General features: G+C 37.4%; 2 protein-coding genes across 2 annotated transcripts; one reads left to right on the top strand and one right to left on the bottom strand.

Annotated features, from left to right (window-relative positions):
• The first annotated feature begins 2,795 nt into the window (after positions 1-2,795).
• Positions 2,796-5,653, top strand: LOC112197994. Its single transcript, XM_024338977.2, has 2 exons — positions 2,796-3,246; positions 4,749-5,653. The coding sequence occupies exons 1-2, from the start codon at positions 2,866-2,868 to the stop codon at positions 5,259-5,261; spliced, it is 894 nt and encodes a 297-aa protein (XP_024194745.1). The 5' UTR covers positions 2,796-2,865; the 3' UTR covers positions 5,262-5,653.
• Positions 5,632-10,797, bottom strand: LOC112197993 (carboxyl-terminal-processing peptidase 2, chloroplastic). The gene is made up of 13 exons (XM_024338976.2): positions 10,634-10,797; positions 9,880-10,243; positions 9,635-9,784; positions 8,993-9,075; positions 8,602-8,810; positions 8,003-8,071; positions 7,698-7,816; positions 7,488-7,563; positions 7,363-7,404; positions 6,872-6,980; positions 6,401-6,498; positions 6,227-6,320; positions 5,632-5,931 (listed from the first exon to the last, which is right to left on the bottom strand). Exons 1-13 carry the CDS (start codon positions 10,736-10,738, stop codon positions 5,812-5,814), a joined length of 1,638 nt encoding a protein of 545 aa, XP_024194744.1. The 5' UTR covers positions 10,739-10,797; the 3' UTR covers positions 5,632-5,811.
• Between the last annotated feature and the right edge of the window lie 4,869 nt (positions 10,798-15,666).

Below are 15,666 nucleotides of genomic sequence, written 5' to 3'. Positions count from 1 at the left end.
AACTTGACCTTTTTGCTACGCGAACGTTGCACCTGTCTTCTTCTTTTACGACTATTTTTCCCTTGCTGCATATTCTCTGCTTTTACTCTCTATGTATTTCTTTTCTTCTGCTCTCTTTTCTATAGCATTTTCTTCCCCATCATGGTCTGTTTAATTTATATATCAAAGTCAATGTTGATTATGATCAGGTTTGAACTCATATTTGAATTTGAGTGTTTGTAAACCATGTTGATCTGTTAATCTCCAAAGCATTTATATATATTGACCAGTCAATTCAATTTGAATTTCAAATGGTACTCTGCATGCATGTTTCACGTTTCCCATCCTATCATTATCTTTTAATGTTGATAATTGAAGTTTGGGTTGGATAACAACATTTTGGAACGTATAGGAGCTGATCAACATTTTTTCTTTTGCCCCTTCATTTGCTTTGTGAACATAGAGTCTTCAGACGACAAGGGGTCTACCGATCAGTTACTCCTAAGCTAAGTAAGTTGGGTTTTAAGACTGAACCTACATAGTTAATAATAAATAAAAAATTTGGTTTCAACGGTTGTGTGGCATTTGAGGAGTTACCTAACGGCATAGGAAACCTGATCAACCTCATAATCTTATGCTTGACTACATAGCATATGTATTTGCCAAAAGGAGTATTCAGACGCCTCACCTTGCTTCAGACATTAGACATCTTGAGCTGTAAAAATCTAAAATCTCTGGGCGAAGAGATGGAATACCTCACTAACCTTCGTCAACTGGGGATTAGACATTTTGGAAACATGGAGTCCTTGCCACCTAACATGAAGAACTTGATTGCATTACATACTTTGGTGATCGATGATTGTAAGAAGCTTGAGTTAATAAGGTCGGGAGAAGGCATTAAAGGTCTTCGATAATTGCATATCCACGGTTGAGGCTTATTTGCCTAATTGGCTTCAAGAGTCTGTAGACACTTTACAGAGCATGCTAGTCACGCAATGTGATAATCTCACGGCACTTCCAGATTGATTGCAAAATCTCACCTTGCTGGAGCAACTGATGATTGGGGACTGCCCCAAATTGTCTGCTTTGCCACAAGGGATGCATCACCTCATTGCGTTAAGAGAATTGCGGATTTGCGAGTGTCTTGCATTGAGCAAAAGATGCAAGAGGGAAACAGGAGAGGATTGTCCAAGATCAAACATGTCCCAAAAATTGTACTCGACGACTCTGACGATGGATAGGTAACAAACGACATACTACTTGCACTGTTTTTCTTGTAAGGATATCCTTACCTTAGCCTTAGGAACATATTTTCAATTTTTGACCACTTTTCGATCACATAATACATCTTAACCGTTCAGTTTTTAGGTCCTAATGTATAGATCACTTCTGTAAATTTTTAGCCAAATTGATGATTGTTAAGGTATCGAACTCGATTAAACTAATGAATGAATCGAATCTGTCAAACCGGAACCGTTCGTGGTCATTATTGTAAATTGCAGTTTTGAATGTCTTAACGATAATCAATGTGATCGAAAAGTGGTCAAAAACTTAAAATCCGTTCCTAAGCTAAGGTAAGGACATCCTTAACCAAGAAGGATGTACACGAACGGTTCCGGTTCGACAGATTCGGTTCGTTTATGTAAATTGCAGTTTTGGATGTCTTAACGATCATCAATTTGGTTGAAATTTTGCAGAAATGATCTATACATTAGGACCTAAAAACTGAATGGTTAAGATGTGAATATGTGATCGAAAAATGGCCAAAAACTGGAAATCCGTTCCATAAGCTTAGGTAAGGATATCCTTACTTGAGAAATTTTGTGTATATCACACTAGCATTTCTCCACACATGCTCTGCATGTGCAAGTAGTTTTTTTTTTAGAAAATAAAAAAGAAAACAGTTATTGCAAATAAAAGATAATGGGAGAGAAAAGTGGGTTATGAGTTCTTTTTTTGTTTATTTTTTTTATAAAAAATATATTTTGTAAATATCATAATTATCCTTGTGATTTAATTAATTCTCAAAGTTTTTTATGTATGCATGTGTCCATTGTTAGATCTAGATGCTCATGTATGTATGAGTAGATCACTTCTAAAAAATTTCTTTCAAATTACTAATCGTTAAGGTGTCGAACTAAATCAAATCAATGAATGAACCAAATCTATTAAATATGAAATTATGCTTTGATGATATGGATATGCCACATAAGCTGCCACTTAAGTGGGCTCTAGGTGGTTCCCCAGAAGGTGGTTCACCTAGCATTAATCATAATCTATATGAATATCTAAACATATAACGGTTTATTTGCAGAAATGTGATCGAAAAGTGAGTCTCACAATAACTAGTCCTCACTTACAATAAAGTCCTCAACTAGTCCTCACTTACAATTAAGTCCTCAATTAGTCTCACACATGAGTCTCCTATATATATATCGTTTGGTTCGCGGAATGTAAGCATTAGGAAATGAAATTTGTTCATTTTTTGCGTTTGGGATACAAAAGGAAATGAAATACTTTCCTGAAAGAAATGTAAAACAAGGGGAAAAATGATTCATTCCAAACACCAAATGATTCACTTTCTCCATTTCTTTCCTTGCATTTTTTACTCACAACACATTGTTTTATCCCATTAATTACAAACTTTTTTACAATTTTTCTGATAACTTTCCTACCGTTACTAAACATCAGAATGGAAAGTTCTAAATTCTGAAATTTCTCTACCTATAAAAAAAAAGACAAAAAAATTACTTTTTATTTATTTCGTGTAATGATATAAATATTGTCAGGTCTGATTAAGTACATCTGAATTTACTTAAGCCGGGGAAAGAGTTTAAATTGGGGAGAAGATAACAAAAACGTGGCAGATGGAAGCTGACAGTGGTAATGGAGAGCGGTGTCCTGGTCCTCACACACCCTCATCCATGGCGACCCAGATATTCCCTTCACTCTCTTTTTCAAAATCCACGTCCTCCTTCCTCTCATCTACTTCGCTCTTATACTACTAAGTACCGCCGCTGGGATTCCAATGCCGAAACCATTCGCTCTAAAACATTCGGTTTTAGTTTCAGAGACAGACGAAACGGAGATGAAGATGAAGAAGAAGATGACGATGACTATGAGGAAGAAGATGATTATGGTTACAATACAAGTAAAGGGAAGAAGAAGAAGAATAAGAGGCGGTGGTGGTCAGATGGGCCCTCTGAGATGGAGGAAAAACCTGTTGGAGTCTTGGAGGAAGCCATTGACAGTGTCTGGATTTTCAAGGTGATAATTTTCACTTCTCCTTTGCTTGTTTCTACAAATTTGGGATTTGGGATTGTTGCAATTTCTTGGCTTTTTGCTCAACTTGGTATGTGTTTAAAGATTTTGGTTGGGTTTTGTTACTTTTTCAAGTGTGACTTACACATTGCAACAGTGAAATAGATGAGCATGTGTTATCTGTAGTAAATTTTAGCTCTAGTTTGGAAGTTAAACAGTGCCATTATTACGGGGATTAACACCTTCCCAAAGCAACTTCTTGTGAAAGCCGAAAAGCAATAGTTCCACAAACATAAGCTTTGAGTATAAGAAACAGTAATACCATAAGAATGATGGTATTATATCAACAATCTGTAAACTTTCAAGTTGAAAACTCCTATAAAGCAACCAAGTAGAGTGTTACCCTTTTCCTTTTTCCTGTTTTTCAAATTTCTTCCCGACCTGTTTTGGTTGTCGCAACTAAAATGTTTCTTGCAAATCAGTAGTTCCCTTTTCAAGTTTTCAGCTTTGGGTGAATGTTTGATACCAAGTCAAACAGAACAAGCAAAGAGGAAGTTTGGGAATTTCTGATGATCGATCTTCTCCAAAGACGGAGTACATATACAAAGTATATACAATCCTAATAGGAAACTAATTACACTGTGATAATAACTACATAATATTCTCCTTAACTATACAATCCTCCTACAATTATGGAGAGTGACTCACGCCAACAACTCACGCCAACATGTTTAGTACTTAAGTTGGAAGAGTGCTGATGTTAAACAAACATAGCGTTGTTTGAAGGCGCTTCCCTGAGAAAAGCAGCCAATGAAAGGATTGACCATAATGCATTATCTCAGCTAAGGGAAGGCACCTTAAGGTAGAAAACAGTCATTGGAGTGCCTTAGTTTGAGTGCGCATATCATCTGCACGTAAAGGAAAAACCGTAACATGTTTCTTGGCATGAACTGTTGTGATTAGCTATTGCTTTCACAGGATTGATGCTTAGGGTGATTTTGGATAGGCAGAATAATTTGATTATTTGGTTTCAGATAGAATGGGCAAACTGTTTGATAATTTGCGCTGTCCGCACACCAGCATTTTCAGTGCTTCTTCTGTCAACGAATTAGTGATTTTTGCCTTACAAAATACTCTTGCAAATGACTAGTACTCTGGGTTTATAAATACAGATTTCTGCCTTGCTCATACCTATACTTCACATATGTTGATCCGATAATGTATACTCCTTGAATGGGAGATGTGATACCATTTTATTCCTGAATAGAAACCTTCTGGTAAAATGACTACCAAAAGACATCAGCAAATACGAACAACTTAATGGAGATAGAGTTTGTCTTGAGTCAGAATTTGATATTCTTTTAGAAACTAATATCTCTTATCATGCTTGTACTGGTTAATTTTTGTACGTAATAAATTATTTTTCTTCTTATAGGTCCAAACATCCAAATATAAATAGTTTTTTTCTTTTTTTGAAACGATATAAATAGTTTTTTTTATGGGTGCAGGTGTTCAGATCTTATGGTTGGACATTACCATTTATTATCATGTCTCTGCTGTTATCATCGGGTCCAAAAGCTTTCCTCATGGCATTAGCACTTCCCCTTGGTCAGTCAGTCCTTTCACTGGCATTTGAGAAGTTATGGGGAAGGACGCAAAGAAGGCCAAAACACAAGTCCAGGATGAGAAGGAAACCATCTGCCACCAGTGAAGCTAATGTTAAAAGGGACGAAGAAGAAACATATGATGAAGATCAGGAAACTAATAATAAAAAGATGGATTACCAATCTTGGGTTGTTGGGAATGATGTTTCAGTTGGTAATAGTGGCGAAGATGCGTCAAAATTAGGTGGATGGGATGATCTTGAAAGAATGGAATCTGAAAAGAGGCAATCTCGAAGAAAGTCTAGAGGGAAGGGTAAGTTGAGTCGGAGAGAAAGAATTAGTGATACACCTCTTCTGCTGAGGTTGTTGATTGCAGTTTTCCCTTTTTTGGGTTCATGGACAAAGATATTTTGGTAAATACAGAATATAAGCCAGCACTTTCAAACTTGGAGCATGACTTTGATTGGTTTGCCTTTAGTTTCAGTATAAGCAATACAACCTTCGGTTCCAGTTTAGGTTAAGGTTAGGTTAGATGAAGCTAAGATCAAGGCATATCAACCAAACCAATTTGCATATGTGATATTTTTGTGAGGCATAAGTAACCCACTTTCCAAATTGCCTAAATTTAGGCCATTGTATATACTACCAATACATTTTCTTGGTATATTTGGTTCCAGACAGGGTGTAGAACTTGGTATTTGTTTTGTAAGATTGTATAAATAAGATTTCTCCAGAATGGAGAAACTCAGAAGGTTGGACATGAATCTTGCAAAACGAGGACACACAATTATCACGGACATGGAATTTTCTGTCATAAATAATCATCAAATCACATTGCTTGCATTTCTGGATAGTTCTACCTATACATTGAATGTGTGGCACTACGTCAAATGAATTAAACCTTGAAAGAAGAAGTACATCTGTAAGCAATTGCCATTTTTCTGTAACTAATGTACACAAAGTAATGTCATCTTGCAAATAGTTCCACCTTGTTGCAAGCAGAGGCAGGGTCCTGGAGGCACTTACAGAAACCCTCCTCGTCATTCGGAAATGAGGTTGGCAATGGATGGTCTGGAATCACACCAACCTACAATCAGAAATTCAGAATGCTGAATAAAGTTGAGATATATGCACATTATCGAAAAAAATAAAAACTAGCTAATCCCAATCTAAGATTTGCTAGTCGAGTCAAGGGTTTCTCTTTGCAAACCCTAGGGGCTCGTGGTAGGCAAAGGCGACGGCGTGATTCGGTGTTAGCCTGTCATGTAGGGCGTGTCAACGACCTTGCTGCATGGGTTGCAAGTGTATTTCGAGGGTTGTGGGAGAGCGTCAACTTCCTATATATATTAGAGAGAGAGAGAGAGAGAGAGAGAGCACCAGACCTTGTCTATGTCTGTGTGAGCAGGTGTCTCATAACGAGCAACAGTAACAGCCAAGCCAGAACCATCAGACAGCTCAAAAACTGACTGAATCTTCCTGCATATTTGGATGGGACAGTTCATGTCAGGAATATATGAGCATTCGTGTGAACTATGTAAACTATAGACAAAGATTACCCTTTCCCAAATGTAGGTTCTCCAAACAACACAGCACGTTTATTGTCTTTCAATGCCCCGGCTAATATTTCACTTGCACTAGCAGTACCCTTGTTCACCTAAATAAATCTCAGAAGATGCATGCAACAAATCACCACATTCTCAATAACAAAATCATTGGCAAACAAAATACTAGCAGTACTTACATACACTACTCAATAAGTCCGTATAACAATAAAAAAAGGGGTCAAGAATAAATCCTAACCCTTTAATTTAGCATTCTGCAAGAATGTCAAATTCTAAAGCAATAAGTTCAGTTACCAACTATACAAATGTTCCCAGCTAATAGGACAGAATATCGGAAATGAGAATTTAAGTCCACTATCTAACAGATTAACAGAATGAGATGTGGCCCAAGTATTTGGAAATGTTTGCCTATAAATCAAGGAATTTCATGACCATGTAATCAATGTTAAATGTGTAAAAGTATACCAGCACAGCTAGGGGTTCTTTAGTGGCTACTGCTTGGCTTCCATCAGTGTCATATATATCTCGAACACCACGACTATCACAAATATATACAATCACGCCTTTGTCCAACCTGGAAGGAAAAATCCAGTTATGAAATGTAGCCATAAATCAGACTGGATATGGAGAAGTGTGAACTTTGCTTTTGAAATACTAACAATGAATTTTTGAGACATGATAGAAAGGAATAAGTTCTTAGAATAGCAAAGTCTATATGGCATGGCAATGACTGAATGCAGACATTAGTTATCTCAGTATGGCATAGTCAGCCAGGACTGCCAGGGCTGAATTTAACTATGCAGCCCAAACAGCCCAAACTTCATTAGTATTCGTCTTCCCTAGAGAAAATAACAATTTGAATAGTTGAAAACAATAACAAACAACTTTATTAATCAAAGCCACAATGAACAATAAATTTAAGGCATGCAATATAAGATTTCCGCAATTTAGCTTACCAAATCTTGGCAATCTCAATTCCTTCTGGGAAAAGACCACCACTGCATCAAACATAAGCAAAGTTAGGCTTTCAGAAAGCTTGCCAAAGTTATAGCTTACAAGAACTACATTAAAGGATAATCACCTATTGTCTCGAAGGTCCAACACAAAGGCATTAACATTATTATCCCTTAAAGTTTTAATTGCCTCCTTCACAGCACCTACACAGGATACAAGTTCTTAATCAAATTACAAACAAAAAAGTTTTGCTTCTCTGTACTTATGTTCTAACATATTGGGATCCCAGTACCAGTGCTGACACAGCCTAACAGATAACAGCTTTAGTTCTACTTACCTGATGCATTTTGATTGAACGTTGTTAGCTTGATATAGCCAATCCTAGGAGAATCCTTGCCTGAATGCGGCACTACACATAATCTTGACTTCACCGGATTCAGCGAGACCTTCTCCCGCCTGGAAGCCAGAAAGGATTCGTTTAAAATATTTTTCAAAATAAACAAAGAAAAAAATTAAAAAAAAAGGAAGGAAGGAAGATTCAGTAAAGATAAAACAACAATCCACTGCTAATGAAGCGGGGAATATAAGTCGGGACAATTAAATTACAAAATTTTGCAGGGATAAATGAAGAACTGAACTTACATTAAATCCAAGTGCTTGATTTCAGGTCCACTAAGAACAGTTAGTTTCACCGAACTTCCTTCAGATCCCCTGAAACAATTGGGAGAAGTGGATATAAATGAAACAAGAAACTTAGTGGAATGTAAAGCTCGGGAAAACTATCCTACTCAAGTAACCAGACAATACTCAGAAATTCAAAGGGTCAAAGATAAAGAGCATCTCCAGATTCTTAAATGATATACGGCTTTCAACTATAAATTTCATGTACTCGCCAAATAAACAACCTAGTACTGGTACTTACTAGCAAAGCCACTTTGAATGTGATAAAGAATTATAAGCACAGTTTTCAACTATCGCTATGTGAGTTTTGTTTTTCACAGTATGCAGCTAAGAGATGGGTAAGATGGGTAAGTAACTTCAGCTAACTCAAAATTGAATTGACAAGGAAAGGACCATATGTCTTCTGTGTATACTAATGTGAAAACCTAGCAAAAAGGATTAGCATTGCAGCTACAATATTATATATAATTGTAAGCCATAGTCTAATTGCATCTTATTAAATCCTAAACATGTAGAAAATAAAATGACAGGTTAGATGGTTGAAAGGGTAAGAAACTCACTGTAACCGCTCTGCTGCATCATATATGCCCATGGTTTCAGTACTTGTATCATCAATTGCCAAAATGACATCCCCAGACAAGATGCCAGCTCTGTTTGCTGGACCTCCTGGAGCAGCTGAAATAACAACTAGACCAGCTGATGATCCATCAATTTTTGTAGGGTAGCCAATTGACAGCCCTACGCCTGTAAGAGCGCCTTGAGTACCTGACTGCCTTCAGAGAAGATATAAACAGATTTTAGGGACAACATCTATATTGAAATGCCTTTTATGCTATATTAATATAATATGTACGTTGAGAGTGTTAGTTTGATGTGGAATGAGACAATGTCATTTTCTTATTCAAACCAAAATGCAATATATTAAGATCATGAGAAGAAATCTTCTTGTACCCGTAGACTCTTGAACTTTTCCGGCTCCAGAAATCGAGTGAAAGGATCTTCCAATGTGGCAAGCATCTTTTTTATTGCCATATCTGATTGCAAATACACCATTAGGATTTAGAGAGGCAGAACTGGAAATAAAAGCATAGGAATTTCAAGCAATGAAGTGATTTGATGGGCAAAAGTTTACTCATTTTGAAACAAAACCCAAATACAGCTTAGCAAATAAACAGGTCTACAATATTGTAGGGCAAGTACCAGGTAAACACCTGGGTGGCATATTTCAAACTGATATATAGTGCTTCTGAGGAAAATATACTTGACCCTTCACAGATGCTAAATTTTTATTATATTTAAAGTGGGAGCAAACTTTGCAGCTCGGCAATAAGTTTCTGCAACCAAGGGTTTAGATGAACCAAATAATCCTAACATGTATCTACCCAAATATAGTATGTTAACCTGAAACTTATAGTAGAATCATTAGGTTCCATATATCTTTTCTGTTAGTTGAGTCTCGATGACCTTTTATTGAGGTGCCATTCAGCAAGCAGACACGGATTCTTTCAGACATTCAAGCTACATAAAACAGATTAAAACTCTGATATGCAGAAAGTATGCTGTATGTAATCAAAACAAGGATGGAATCCATACATGTCTCTTCACGGTTGTTCATTGGTTCACTGCGCAGTGCATTCTCTCTGTACCGAAACCAACTTTGTCCATTGAAACTTTTATCAACATATGCACGGTCAATCATCCTCCACGCCTCTAAGAAGAGAAGATTCTCTTCAGTAAGAGCCCCTATGAAAGTTAGTCAAACAATAAGCAAATAAGTTCTCTTCTCCTGCACAGCTTCTGCTAGTCATTAATTTATTTACCGTAAAAAGTTCACTTACATGATGGAACCTTGCTAACTGAAACAGAAACTGACATGACAACCATCACTCCAACAACAAATCGAACAAAAACATGCTGCCTAAATTTTTCAGGACAGTTTATCACTTTATAAAGACTCCCGGCACGTCTCCTCAACTTAAGCTTTTCCTTGAGATTACTATAACTCGCGGAAAACAAACCAAACTGAGAAACAAAACTTCGGTTGAACCTCCGTATTGGTCCAAGCAATAAATCTTGTTTCGAGGAACCATCAGTACCACCATAACTTATCGGTCTCTTGATGGATCTCGTCCTTGCACACATTAAAGAAAACTTTGCTCGAGCTTCTACAACCCCTAGTGGCAGACATTTCCATTTCAACACCTGCAGAGAGTCGAATTAAAGATTAAAATTATTCGGCCTCCCTAATACAAATGCATAACATTTGGTATACTTCATTCAGCAGCATTCTTCAAGAGACACCAAACCCTCTTTTGAATTTAACTTCAAACATTAAACTATGTGATTGCTTTTCTGTTCTTAAATAAGAATAAGCAATATAAACACCAAAATGTAATCAAACATCTCAGAAATGATCACCCAGTTAGTATTTTTCACAGTAATATGAGCTTTGACTGAAATTTGACCCAGAAAAAAGGCAAAGTTTCTAACTTTAACAAGTCATCTTGTTTCTTCTTCTAATTTCCCAATTGTGGCGATGCCCAATGAAAAGAAAGGTGAACTAGATAGAAGTGAATGAGAGAAAGAGAGTACCTGAGGAGTGGTTTTGATAGAGGGAGATTTAGGGTTACTGTGAAAATTTGAAATGAGGAAATGAGGGCAGGAAGAAGGAGTTGCAGAGGTAGCGAAGACCTCCATTAACGGAGAGCCTGAGAGAGCTCTTCGTTTCCGTTCAGATACTATCTTAATCCTAATCCCTTGTTGGGCCTTCAGAATGGGCCTAACTAAATACAAAAGTATTTATTGTTTTGTGCCAAAGGAAAAATAAAAAAATAAGAACAAAAAAAGATAATGTTTTTACTATTTACTTTGCTCGAATGTAACTAATTTTGCCGGTGAGTGACATTGAAAAGTTGGTCCAACTAATAACATGGAAGATCATGAGTTCAAATCTCTCTGCGTGAGACATTTAACCACTCGTGCAGATGATCAATATAAATTAGGTGCAAGGAGCAGAGACTTCCTCTGCTGTTACCGAAGAGTATGGTTTTCATTCTTTTTAAATATCTTATCAATCATGCAGAATATCAACATAAGTCAGGTGCAAGGAGCAAAGACCTCCTCTGCTATCACCAAAGGGTATGATTTTCAGTCTTTTCATATTTTCTGATGTTGTTATAGCCGTCAACTCTTAGACTGCTGTCTCTTAGAACTTCTCAGGAGCAGATGAATATTCAAGGATTTATCAAATATTGATCCGCTTAGTTAACTTGTTGATGGGTTTAGGTAAAATGGGGTGGGGTAAAAAAAAAACAATGGAACTAAAGTGACACCACCGCTCAAGTTGGAATATGAACAATAAACCCAAGAGGGCTTTTGCCTCGCTGCCTTCTAGTGCTTCACTTTGTCTTTACTGCCATCGCCCCTTTGCGCCACCAGAAGTCGAGCCTCGTTGCCATACGAGTATTACATGTGCTACTAAGTCAAGCCGCCGATTGACATGCATAGTGGATGCGATCACTGAGTTTTTGTATTATGATTTACAATGTTAGACTCAAAATTGTTTCAATGTTCAGCTCCTATAATCGAATGCCTGATGAAAGATATTCAAACCCCAAAATATGTGAACAAGATTTGATGAGAATGGCTAAACGACATTGACACGCTTTTCTGATTTCAATTGCTTGACATATATTTCTTTTTTACAAAAAACTTTTGGAATTGGAATCTCTACTTTCAAATAAAAGTACTTTTATTTGTTTAAATTTTTTTCAATCATATAAAAAAAAAATCTCAAACAGACCTCAACATGTCATAAACAAATTACTCAAATAAATAACTAAATACTAGTTGAGAATACCTCCTAAAATAGTTCAATCCTTCGTCTCCTAAATTAAACAGAATACTCATTGTTCTCTCAATTTCTCACACAATATGTTCAAAATGTTTATAACACCCTTCACTTCTTTTATATATTTTTTATTTTTTATTTTTCTCTCTCTTTTTTCCCTTGTCTCTCTAAATACATCTTCTTCCTCCTTGATCTAAACCGTCGTTCCTCAGCAACAACGGCCGGCATCGTTGGTGTAGCTAAGCCGAACATCCTCGACAATGACAATGCCGAGTTCGACTCCTCACGGTACAGGTTGGGAAGACCATGAGCTTCAAATTGCTGACAATCCAAGGAAGGTCGGATTAGATGACTGGCGAGGATGAGACGGGGGGAGGCTCAGGTCGAGCTGGGAGGTTTGGCGGGGATGTCAATAGTGGGGCCATATTGGACACTAGAGTTGATTAGGTTTTCGATCTCGTCATTCTCTCTCTTACCTACGTCTCTCTCTTCCTGACAAACTTGATGAACACCATGAAGCTTGTAGAAAGCGGACGGAGAACGAAATTGCATGCAAATGTGCTTAATTCTAGATGATTAACTGTGTAACAAGGTGGAGGGACGTGCAAAGGGAGAAGAGATCTGCACTGGCCAGAAGGGATTTAAGTGTCCAAATTCTTGATATTGACGTCGCTAGTGCGTGAGACATCGCCGAACAATGTGGGGGCCTGAGTTGAGTTCATCGGAGGGCGGCGAGTGCAGTAATGGTGGAGGTGAGCTATGGTAATGAACAACTGTCAACGGTGATGGATCCAGGATGAAAATTTGGGGTGGGCTAATAAGAGTCATGCTTATAAGAATTTTTTTTTTTTTTTTTGTCAATAATGATTTCAAGAAGGTTAGAAGAAATACTAAATGGAGAATGTTGTAACTAAAAAAAAATGGGAGAACAAAATGGGGAAAAAGTTTAAAAAAAAAAAAACGGGGGCAAGATTTGCTTGTAAGAGAAGAAGTCTTTAAGAAAATAAGAAATAAGAAATACTAATAGGAAAACCTTATAGAAAATGTTGTCACAAAAGAAGTAAAAAAAAAAAAAGGAGGATAAAATGGGAAAAAGACTAAAAAAAAAAAAAAGGAACAGAAGAAGAAATACCAAAGATCCCAGAACCACTTTGGACGACGGATTTCCGACCTATCAGTTTGTGTATAGTCCTGTATAAGCTTATTTCAAAGTCAATTGTTAATAGAATGAAAAGTATGCTAGATGCAGTGATTTCTCCCACCCAGAGTGCTTTTGTTCCCGGTCAGAATATCCATGACAATGTTATTGCTGCCTTTGAGACAATTCATTCTATTCGAAGAAATGCTGGAAGAGGTGAGACTAATTTAATTCTTAAGCTGGCTATTAGTAAGGCGTATGATCGGGTGGAATGGTTGTTTCTGGAGAAGATTATGCTAAAGCTGGAGTTTGCAGAGAAGTGAGTGCAGCTGATTATGAGGTGTGTTTGTTACCTTGTTCTACATCCTTCTCAGTTCTCTGGGAAGGACAACCTACTGGTTTCTTCCGACCTTCAGAGGCTTGAGACAAGGAGATCCTTTGTCCCCATATCTCTTTCTCTTATGTTCGGAAGGATTATCGAGCTTATTCTCCCATGCAGATATGATGGGATTTATCCACGGCGTTCAGGCAAGTAATTGGGCACCCTCAATCTCACATCTACTCTTTGCAGATGACAGTTTGGTATTTGCTAAAGCAAAGGTACAGGAGGTTGTTAACTTGAAGCAAATCCTTCTCCTTTATGAGTCTGCGGCGGGTCAAAAAATCAACTTTGAAAAATCAGTAATGGCGTTTGGGCCTGGTGTGAAATCTAGTTCGAAGATGGAGATTCAACAACTGTTGGGGGTTAATATTGTGCCATTCCATGAACGGCATTTGGGACTACCAATGGTGGCAGGTCAAAACAAAAAACAAATGTATAAGCGGTTGAATGAACGCCTTGACCATCACCTTGTAGGTTGGCAAAGTAAGTTTTTGTCGAAAGCAGGTAAAGTTACTCTCATTAAAGCAGTTTCTCAGGCTATTCCTACTTACACAATGAGTATCTTCAAATTGCCTAAAGAGGTGCAAAGAGCTTTTCAATCAAAGATCACTAGGTTTTGGTGGGGTAAAGGGGGAGGATCGAAAGGAGTGCATTGGTGTAAATGGGAAAAGCTTTGTTGTAGTAAATAGGAGGGAGGACTTGGGTTTTGTGACCTGGAGGTGTTTAATCAAGCGCTTCTTGCAAAAACATTTTGGCGTATTAGGCAAAATCCAAACTCATTAGTGTGCAGATTACTCAGGGCTAAGTATTTGCCACAAAGGGAGTGGATGAATGCTCGAGTTGAAAATGGGGCGTCTTTGGTTTGGAGGAGTCTTGTATGGGGGAAGGAGGTGCTGGACCTGGGGATGCGGTGGAGGGTAGGCAATGGCTCACTGATTAACCTGAGGCTTGACAATTGGCTGCCTCAACCTTCTTCTTTCAAAGTGGATGAATACTAAGTCAAGCCGCCGATTGACATGCATAGTGGATGCGATCACTGAGTTTTTGTATTATGATTTACAATGTTAGACTCAAAATTGTTTCAATGTTCAGCTCCTATAATCGAATGCCTGATGAAAGATATTCAAACCCCCAAATATGTGAACAAGATTTGATGAGAATGGCTAAACGACATTGACACGCTTTTCTGATTTCAATCGTTTGACATTTTTTATATTTCTGTTTTTACAAAAACACTTTTGGAATTGGAATCTCTACTCTCAAATAAAAGTACTTTTATTTGTTAAAAAAAAATTTTAATCATATAAAAAAAATCTCAAACAGACTTCAACATGTCATAAACAAATTACTCAAATAAATGACTAAATACTAGTTGGGAGCCTTCGTCTTCTAAATTAAACAGAATACTCATTGTTCTCTCAATTTCTCACACGATATGTTAAAGATGTTTATTAAGGGCATTTCTTTTTTTATATTTTATATTTTTTTATTTTTCTCTCTCTCTTTTTCCATTTTCTCTCTAAATACATCTTCTTTCTCCTCGATCTAAACTGTCGTTCCTCAACAACAACGGCCGACATTGTTGGTGTAGCTAACCCGAACATTCTCGACAATGACAATGCTGAGTTCGACTCCTCACTAGGGGTGGGCAAAAAAACAGATGCAAACCGAAAAACCGGGATGGACAGATCCGAACAGGCCAATTGGGTCCGGGTTCTAGGGAAAATTTTGAGAAAAAAGTCTGATCCGATCCTGAACCGAGTTAGACCGGGTTTGGTCCCGGTTTTGAATTTTAAAAGAACACAAAGCCCATAGGCCCGAATATTATTAATTAATAATATTGTTTTTGTTAAAGTAAAATTGAGATGGAATTGGTCTACTCATTTCATTTCATAGTCCCTTTACAACGGAAATATCGATTACATTAATTATACTAAATGCTGATTGAGCTGTGATTGTAATTCCTTGATTCCCTCCTCGTCAGTTGCTTTGACGAAGGCACATAATGTGCTTTTTCTTTAACACTCCCCCTTGTGCTAAGTCAAAGACGAAATGGTGCATGAGTTGTTGCCTCACTAAAAACCTTGCCAAGTAACAATAAAAATCCTGGGGGACAAAAAATACACCTTGGTCGAAGGAAAAGAGCACAACGCACCTTCTACATTTGAGGATGACGTGTGTGTTAGACTCCCCCTGACGTCTACACCTCCCCCTGATACTTGCATTAATCAAGGGAGTTTGGAAAGACTTCGCAC

The sequence above is a fragment of the Rosa chinensis genome, chromosome 4, assembly GCF_002994745.2.
Source record: "Rosa chinensis cultivar Old Blush chromosome 4, RchiOBHm-V2, whole genome shotgun sequence".
Taxonomy (NCBI): domain Eukaryota; kingdom Viridiplantae; phylum Streptophyta; class Magnoliopsida; order Rosales; family Rosaceae; genus Rosa; species Rosa chinensis.
The sequence above is the reverse complement of the archived record's forward strand: the minus strand, read 5'-3'. Positions and strand labels throughout refer to the sequence as shown.

Bases quoted from the DNA above. Each gene is read 5' to 3' on its own strand.
- LOC112197994 (XM_024338977.2), top strand. From the start codon at position 2,866: ATGGAGAGCGGTGTCCTGGTCCTCACACACCCTCATCCATGGCGACCC. The intron at 3,247-4,748 runs GTGATAATTTTC...TTATGGGTGCAG, and splicing joins ACAGTGTCTGGATTTTCAAG to GTGTTCAGATCTTATGGTTG.
- LOC112197993 (XM_024338976.2), bottom strand. From the start codon at position 10,738: ATGGAGGTCTTCGCTACCTCTGCAACTCCTTCTTCCTGCCCTCATTTC. The intron at 9,076-9,634 runs GTATGGATTCCA...ATTTGCAATCAG, and splicing joins GAACAACCGTGAAGAGACAT to ATATGGCAATAAAAAAGATG. The intron at 7,405-7,487 runs GTGATTATCCTT...TGTTTGATGCAG, and splicing joins TTGGACCTTCGAGACAATAG to TGGTGGTCTTTTCCCAGAAG.